This window comes from Micropterus dolomieu, linkage group LG03, assembly GCF_021292245.1.
Source record: "Micropterus dolomieu isolate WLL.071019.BEF.003 ecotype Adirondacks linkage group LG03, ASM2129224v1, whole genome shotgun sequence".
In the NCBI taxonomy this organism is placed as follows: Eukaryota; Metazoa; Chordata; class Actinopteri; order Centrarchiformes; family Centrarchidae; genus Micropterus; species Micropterus dolomieu.
In genome coordinates this window covers 6,575,051-6,584,187 of record NC_060152.1, presented here as the reverse complement: position 1 = coordinate 6,584,187, position 9,137 = coordinate 6,575,051, and the positions used below count along the sequence as shown (strand labels likewise).

Genomic DNA, 9,137 nt, shown 5'->3' with positions numbered 1-9,137 from the left:
TAACACCCCCCCCCCCCCCCCCCCCCCTCCCGCCGCAAAAAAACCATCAACATTGAATTAATATTACAAACAAGTATTGTCTGTGTAGCCAAAGCCTGGTTTGTGTTATTCCTCTGTGCTATAGAACTCCATTGTCCAAAAACTATTAAAAACACAAGTGAGCCACACTGTTGCATTGTTGACGAGTTCCTTCGTTCCATGACCACACACACTGTAGTTTATCTTAATTCAATCCCACATACACAGTCCTGCTGCTGAAAATATTCACTAGAGCTGAAAATAGTCCCCAACACTAACCCAAAACACAATGCACTATTCACTACTGTTCCAGTGATGTTTGTTGTAAAACTACAGTGCTGTATCGCTGTGTGAAGCTGGTGTGCTGGCTCTGGGACTGTCTCAGCAGCAACTGTAGCAACTGTTTGCTAACCCATAACTTATTAATATTCGTTACATTACTTGTTGTGTTTACAGGTTTAACTCTTAAGTAGGAAGTGTGTTTAGTTAACTAAGATCTTTCTTAACTTGCCGTGCAAAGCTTCTTAGAGAATCTTGACATATGCTCTGTATAAATAAAGTGAGGTAAATTATTAATAAAGTATTGACAAACATACAAGCACATTGCTTTTTTGTCTTTTCAAGGGATTTGCTGTCAAAAAATTATCCTTTGTAAATGTAGTACAGATGCTCTACATTAGAAATCTAGACAACATTAAGGTAATAACCTGCTGCCTTGTTATTCCAATAGGTCAATTGTCATTCAATAGCAGCCTTTTTCCTGAAATGTTTTGTTGAATTTACCCAAATGTAATAAATTTCACATCACTTGTGGATAAATCTGTTCTGTTTGCTCATTCTAATTAAATACAATACTGTAAATAATTTAATAGAATTATATTGCCAGCAGCAAGAATATTCACATTAGGATTATGGATTAACCTCTGTTTTTCATATTTTGTTAGTATAGGAAATGCAGTTGTGCGAGGAATGTTAATTATGTACTGTGAAGTTGAATTTTTTGCTCTGAATGTGCATTAGTAATACTAGGGCTGAATAGTTGAAGATTCGATGCTTCGATGGGCGGAGCCTGATTCGACTGTCAGTCTCACAGTCGAAGTTTCGCAGTGAAACAAGGATCATGCCATTTTGGTGATGTGGGGGTGCTCAATATCTGATTTTACATACTACTACCAGTTTTCTCCCAATAAGTTAATATACCGCCTGTTACAATATACATTTCAACTTTTAATGCTGTAAATAAACATGTAAAAGAAAAAACTTTCAATAAATGTTTTTAAAGTGCGTGAATAAATCCAAAATTGTAATCCTAACCCTGGGTCGTCAGTGCGCATGTGTAGGCGTAGCGTGTATGTGTGAAGGGGCAGTGGAGGAACACTTGCTGAAGAGACGGAGCTCCAGCTTCACTGGTGTTGTGCAGAGTTGTCCACACCTCGCGGGACTTTTGGATAATTTATCACTATTGATGAACCACACAAAGAATATTTTATCGTTTTTAAACAGCCGGCTACTTGAAATTGACCCGCAACGTGCATGCAGTTGTCAGCAGCACGGCATGCACGCAAAACCGCTTCTGCTCGCAATCGCCGCGCACAAAAACACACGATTCGACAATCAGTCGACTAGAGGCAGAACTTGGCAATTCTGATTCGACAATGTAAATCCTTAGTGGGGGACAGCCCTAGGTAATACACAATGTTGTGATAAATGTTGCTATAAATGCACATCTTGTTACAAACAGGAGACACAAGAGAGTTAACATAATTGAGTTCAGAGTGAGATATACATGTTTTATGTACTGTATTAGGGTTGTTATACTTAATTTAAAGTACTGTATGTGTTCTGAATAAGAATTATGTCAAATTAAATGTTTCTAAAAATGGGCAAAGAGAGGGTGAATTTCTATAAACACTTCTTGTGACTCATCAGCATCATTAACTTTTCATATCCCGCTTGGAAGTTTTCAGTTAACATAATGCAGTTCCTGTAGTTGATGCTTTAAGCACCATACACCACCATGGCTACGTGTGATAGCACCCACTGATCTTCACAGAATCACCAGCATTAACAAATTAGGACTCTTTTTATTTGAAATTGTTCACCTTTTACACACTGACAGTTAATATACACAAGCCTTTGTGGTCCCTCTGGCCCAAGACATGGTCAGTGACAATGTGTGCTGGATATCGACCATGACGGCTTATGGTGGATGGGAAGCTCAGACACACACACACACACACACATCCAAACACACACATTCATACACACATTGACGAGCACACGCACACATGCAGAAGTACACACTTGCACACACACAGATATGCAAGGATGAATAGAAAAAACACACATTACGACACATACTCTAACAACCTAACACAGTCTAGCCATCTAATGTAGACATCAACAGAGGAGGGGCTTAAAGTGCATACAGGAACAGAGGAGGGCCTTGCTCGCTCTTGTGATCAGTGACAGGCAGCCTTTTAAATTATGAGCGACAGTAATCCTCCACCAAAGCGATGATCTTAGTGCCACACTGTATCTTTACAAAAAGCCTATCCCTACTGTATTTTTAGCTCAAACTGTGCCTTGCATCATGAAATAATGACACTGCATAGTTCACGGGGTTAGTCTTATACATTATTGCGGTACAATGTAAGTCCAAGAACAGGGTATGGGTATGGGCTTTGGGCTGCAGGATGGCACAGAAAACATGTATTCTGTAGCCCATGTTTTCAGTGAGATTAGGGAAATAAATCCATCGTGAGGAAGCTCACTGTAGTCCTGTTTAGCTTTAAATGAAGGATAATCCGTACAAGGAGAGGTGAGAAGATGTTCAGTATCCTGGATGCACAGAAGGAGTACCAATGCTGACACGACTCCTGGACTCCTTGCCTGGGTGAAGCACATGTTTTGGTCAGGAGGTGGTGCAGAACTGCCTGGGTCAAACAGGTCAGTAAGGGGCAAATAGGACTTGTGGGTGGGAGGTCCTGATAGGCCCAGGGGCCGGGCGGAGCAATGCAGCAGGGAGGGCCTGTGTCTGGAAGAGGGCAGGGGTTGGGTTGTGGTTAGTGGCATGGTTTGTGCGATGTGTGAAAGCGTTGCCGAGGGCCGCTGCCACTGCCGCCAGGTGAGCAGGTATGATCTGAGCAGTCAGAGGCTGACACGGGCGCTCCTTACCAAGGGACAACTTTATCTGGTAGAGAAAGACAAAATACAGTCATTGTATAGTCATTACAGATTTATGTACACAGGGTGGACACAATAATGTAAACGCATCATGGAAAAGACCTGATCCAAATCAACATTTCTGATTGTGCCTGTCTGATTGAATAATGTTTTTGGTCTAAATTATTTGATACTTCCAACATACAGATTAACAATACTTTCGTCACTGTAAGCTATATAAAAGTGTTTTCACAAGGCTCTTTTTTCATTTGACAAAAGAAGCCAAAGTCCACAAATGTTAAATTTCGGCTAAAGTTGTTATAAAAGACCTTTGCCTAAATAAAAACTGTCTAAAACAGGCAAACTTAATGTTAAAATGAGGAACTGCTGTTCAGACAAAACAAGTTATTTCAACACGTTAAAATCGGGCTCTGGAATGTCCTTTTTTTTTTTTTACTACTTTCTGACATATTTCAGACTGCTCTTTGTCAAATCATGTTATCTGTTTTGTTGTCATGATTTTCCAGACCATTCCCTCTGCAGACTGCAGGCACAGAGGTTGTTGGGGCCAGAGAGCTTTACAGGGGATGAACCAGACGCCAGATATCAGCTGCTAATTACTGAAAGTTTTCCAGATGATCTGCAAGACACCAGCGCTTATATGGGAAACTGCAACAGACATGTCAGCCCCTTTAAATTATAAATAATTGTTGATTTGCTTAACCAATGTACCTGCAATTTGGACATGAGACAAGGAAATTTGGTTTATTTGCCTTTATGTTTGTCAAATGTCGCTATTTTGTCTTTGCAGTGGTGATTTAGGTTTTTTTTTCACGTGAAAATTAAAGAATTGCTCTAAGTGTGAACACAGACTTTTGGAATTTTATTAAGAAAGAAAGAATGAACTAAACAAAGACAAAGAAAGAAACGACAGACAGACAAACAGAAAAGAGTGTCCAAACTCCAAAAACAGCCTAATAGGGTGATAAGGTCACCAAAGTTATCTGGCTTAATCTTCTGTATCAGTAATGGAAAAGCTACGGTCTCACAGCACCAGGATGGCAGCCGTTGTCATGGGTTATCAATCACTGACTCAGGCATCGTAACCCTATGGGAAGCATTCTTTACTCTCTGCTCATCAAAGTAGCTCCTCTCCGTTAACTCAGTCAATGATGGGTTTCAGAAAAAGTCATTTCCCCCACACTGGTAACCCCCGCGCTTCGTCTCGGCAAACAGTGGGTGTGATGAATGCCGTTTTCTAGGGCTTCTGTAAGATGGAAAGTCAGGCTCTCCTTTATCTCTCAAACATTGAATCCACATGACTCCATCATGCATCCTACCAATCTTGTGTCTTGTGGCACTCGGCAAAAAAACTACTTTTAGTTTTGTTTTAGCTCTCCTGGAGTGCAAGAAGGCTGGGGTTTGCCACTTGGAACAGCGAGTACCAGAAAGTTAAACAAAGAACTCAGGCAAGTATTTGGAAGCTACTTTCAGTACACTTCTCTTCTTCTGTGGTTTGTCAGCTTGCCTGACACTAATCTGAACTGCCTTGATGCAGAAGACCACACTCTGAGGTTCTCCGAATAAGTTAAAACGGACATTTACAATTACTTATAAATAGTATTTGAGTCTGCATTTCATCTCCAGCGTGCTGACTCAGAGCCTCATGATACATGCCATTTTTGTCTATGAAATATCACATTTTCAAATTAAATCACACTGTTCTCTGCCAGGGATTTTAAATAAAAGCCAGGTAACAGGTGATCCAGTTATTAAAGTTGACATTTTATTGAATTAGGTGCCATCAAGCAGATTGGATGTGCCTTATGAAAAGACAGACCTTAACACTTTAGAAGACGTGTGTGTGGGTTTTTTTGCTGATAAGCAAAGAAACATTAAACTGACAAATCTCTGCATGAAGCTTTGTCTAACTTCTTCTCCAATGAGCAAGAGAGAGCAGTACATATTGGGTTTGGGCACAGACCTATGCTTTTTATTTGACCTACAAACATGTGGCTGGAATAGGAGAATGACAATGAACACAGTTTCAGATAACAAACAATAAATGTTTCTCATGGGTTGATATGTCTGCCTCCTATGAGGCTATTAGAAATGAGTCACTGTGATTGTTGTGTCGACACCAGGACTTTTTTTGACGATAAGATGACTGAGGCATGACTCACCGGCTGCTTGGTCTGGCCTTTCTGGGGTTTGCTGTAGGGGCTGTATTTCGGTTTGGCTGGTTTACCTGCTGCTCGGTCTTTATGACGCCGGCTGCTGATGTGCTGAAAAGGAGAGAAAACTAGTGTCAAAGAGAGGTCACGCTAACCTGTAGGTTTCAGCATGTCACTCAACTGTGGTTAAAACTGCTAAATGCATTTGCACTTTTTCCCATCAAAATAATCATACATAAACGTATAAACGGGATAGAAAATATCAGTCATTATTTATTTGCGTCTATCACGGCAAGCCAGGAAAGTCAAGGCGGCAAAAACTAAAGGGGGAAGTAAAGGTTCTTTCAGACATCAAGCATTTGCCACTGCTGCCTCCACTGTTTCTAATTTAGACACGGCGACAGCCATCAGTCAAGGTGGCATCATCAAGGAGACAGAGGCAGCCGCTCTTATGAACATGCACAGCTGTTGTGAAAACCACATTTTTTACATCTGTTCACCAGCAGTGAATGAACAGATCCATCAGCAAAAGTCTTGGATTAACATCATCTTCCAAGTTTGATAATCTAGTGTGGGTCTAAATAATCTTCTGGAACATTACTGGTTTAGACATCAATCTCTGGGCAAGTGCCATTGCAGAGAAAAAACAGAGAAAATGGTCTTTCTTATATTACAGATTGAATGTGATGCGAAATAGGTGCCTGTTACCTCAGCCCTGGGCTAGATGCCATTTCAGAGTAGATAGCTTATCATGTCCTGAGGTTGGACCCTGACCAACAGAGAAGGAGGGGCCAGGACTAAAAATATACCTCCTGTCTCAAGGCAAAAAGTATTATAGCTTTAAAGGTTTCATTGTGACTAGAGCACCCCATGGTGACAATAACTGCAAGGTACAGTGCAGAAAGCATTTACCAAATGACACATTATGTTCCCTAAATGCAGAATGTCATTTGGAAAGTGATATTAAAGTCTTTCTGATGCAGAAGTCCAAAAAAGTTGAATAAACAAGTAAAACACAAGAATTTGAAATGACATATAGAAAAATACTCTGCAAGAAAGCCAATAAATAATTCAGTGTGGGTACACGCTGACAACAAAAGGCAGATTTCTGGCCGCTTCTAAACTTCACAAGTTCTTGCAGTGGGTTTAACAATCACACGTTTCCTCTGGTTTCAAGCTGCAACTGAAATTTGTCATGCTGGATTCTTTTCACAGAGAATCGCCGCTGTTCAGAAGTACTCAGTAAAAGTCCCTGCATGAAAAATTCATACAAAGCCTGTCTATTTTCAGGGAGAGAGCTCAAGGTTAGCTCAGACAAAAGCAAATGGTTTTCAAGTATTGTAGATGAAATTCCCTCCATGACAGAATGATCAGCAGCTACAAGAAAAGAAGATTTGTCGAGTGCCCCAAAGCAGTAACCAAGATACACATTCAGCGTTTTCAGCCAAACCACACTGAGGAAAATATTACAAAGAGATCAGATTATTGTCAGCTTTACTTAGTAACCTGATTTTGGTAACATTTTATAAACTAGAAACCCTTTTCCTGATTTGAGGATTAGGAGCTTTATTCCTGATGGAGAAACATTGGCCATGTACAGTATATGCTCAACCAGGTTTCTTTTTGCATGAGTGCATGCACATGACAAACGGAGGCATTTTTTTTTTCCCCCAAAAGAATTGCATCTTAAATACAAAAACAAGTGAAATCTGACATTGAAGTAAATTAGTCTAAAGAGGTAGGTTTTCTTGGATAAACAGCAAACTACATTAAGCATTTAGAAACAAGCAAACAGTTAATTGTGTGCTATCTTGCTATAGAGCTTTAATGTCCCTACCTAAATGCATCAAAAAGAAAGAAAAACATTTAGGTTACAGCTTCATATATCACGAATACACTTCAAACGTGCCAGCCTTATTTAAAAACTATGGTAGATGTTCTGAGCAGCTGCAGGTAAATACAGGTTTTACAGTAACCGGGTTATTATTGTGCTCGGAAATGTGTTTTCCAGTTTTAACCTGATTTGTCCTAGTAACCCTGGTGTGTATGTAAACTAAAAAAATTTTTTCCATGTTCTAATCTTGTGCCCCTGTGTCAATTTTCCAGTGATTTTTCCCCTCTCTTCTCCCTTTTGGTAAATCAAAACAATATTTTTGATGTTTCATGTTGAACTTGAGGGTGCACACACATTTATCAAATAAATCTGATTTTAGGCAACTACTTTGCAGGAGGTCTGTGTTTGGAAAAACTTTATTAGTAACATTAAAATAATACTATTTCCAAAAGTGTGAGTAATGTATTCATTTCTTCCATGTCCTCTTCCTCCTGATCTAACAACACAGGTGGGAGTGGAGGGCTTCTGGCCAACAGTCCTCTCCAGCTCCACCTTGGTTTCAGGTCCTGCGATTACTGCTTACTGGGACACTTGGACAGAAAGGAGCCATTTTTTTCATTGTATGAAAAGTCAAAAGGCATATTGTTCTGTATTTGTTAAGCCACGCCCATCTTTGAATGATCCAATCAAATATTTAGGATTTGATTTTTAAAATAAATGTAAATGTCTGCTGTTTAACTCTGAAATATGTCAATTTCACTGTGGCCTTAAAGGAATGCTTTGAACTTTTCCGATGAGTTAAGTGCCAGACTATTTCTTGGCCAGACACAGTGAATTTAGAGATGACAGATATGAGAGTGATATCCTTCTTCTTCTCACCTAATTTCATGTCAATTATGTGAATAACTTTATTTCGCAAAATATCAGCAATTTCTTCTAAATTAAAATTGTAAATACACACAATAAAATTATTACGTCAGATAATGATGAACTGTAGAAGAATATTGTTTTTTTTGTACTATTATTATTTGTACTGCACATTATGAATCTCAGTAACCCAGTAAACTCCAACACAGTGCCATGACATTGTATTTAGTAGTTTGATTATTATTATTATTATTATTATTATTATTATTAATCATAATCTATGTCTTTCCTTCATTGACTCTCTTTTTCTTGAATTTGTTTTTTCAAAATCTTCAGTTAAACATGCTTTGTGTGCATGAAAGCTGGGAAGAGTTTTACACGAATAGAATTTTTCACCAAGTTTATCAGTGTTTGACCATTTTAGAGTTTTTCAAAGTGGCTCTCTGTATCTCTCACCTGTTTTAGCTGAGTCTCTGAGTTGACATGGACATCGCACGTCTCACAGTAAAACGTTTTGTTCTGCAGGCCTGTTGCTGATTTGGGAGATGTAGCCAGTTTGCTTTTGACTCCCGGTCGTGGGAAAGACTTGATGGAGCCCACGCCAGTCCTGGCCTCGAGCATCGTCTTGTGCTTCGTACCTGCAGGTTTGAACAAGAACCAAGTACATGAACTTCACTCTACAGATTCTGCCTGAAGGAAAGGTGAGATCAGAGGTTCATGTCTGTTATTCCTCTTCTGATCTGGGAACTATGCGGGTCATTGTGAAAGGGTCGACTTGTAAATTATCCGAAAACGGTCCTGATCAAAGGTGAGGACACTGTTAAACTCATTCATTCAAATTTTACACATTTAAACAGAGTTGTGTTTGCCTGGAGTGAAGGGATGGGCAGGAAATTACAAATGGGTCTGGACTTTTCACTCACACCACCAAAACCAATTCCTGTTCCTCCAAGCAAATTCAAATAAAAACTTTTTTTTGACAGAGTTGTCTCCCTGGTCCCCCTCTAAGAATGGGAACTGCTCTAGATATACTTTTGACACATCCAGAACTGTAGGACTGGTAGAGTAATATCCTACAG

General features: G+C 39.6%; 1 protein-coding gene across 1 annotated transcript in view; it reads right to left on the bottom strand.

Moving 5' to 3' along the window:
- Nucleotides 1–2,104: 2,104 nt before the first annotated feature.
- znf385d (zinc finger protein 385D) overlaps nucleotides 2,105–9,137 on the bottom strand; it is a 66,033-nt gene continuing 59,000 nt past the window's right edge. The window contains exons 6-8 of the mRNA XM_046045340.1: nucleotides 8,515–8,696; nucleotides 5,367–5,468; nucleotides 2,105–3,211 (exon numbers count right to left, since the gene is read on the bottom strand). Coding sequence (XP_045901296.1) covers nucleotides 2,969–3,211; nucleotides 5,367–5,468; nucleotides 8,515–8,696 — 527 coding nt within the window. The 3' untranslated portion in view covers nucleotides 2,105–2,968. The remainder of the gene's footprint in view (nucleotides 3,212–5,366; nucleotides 5,469–8,514; nucleotides 8,697–9,137) is intronic.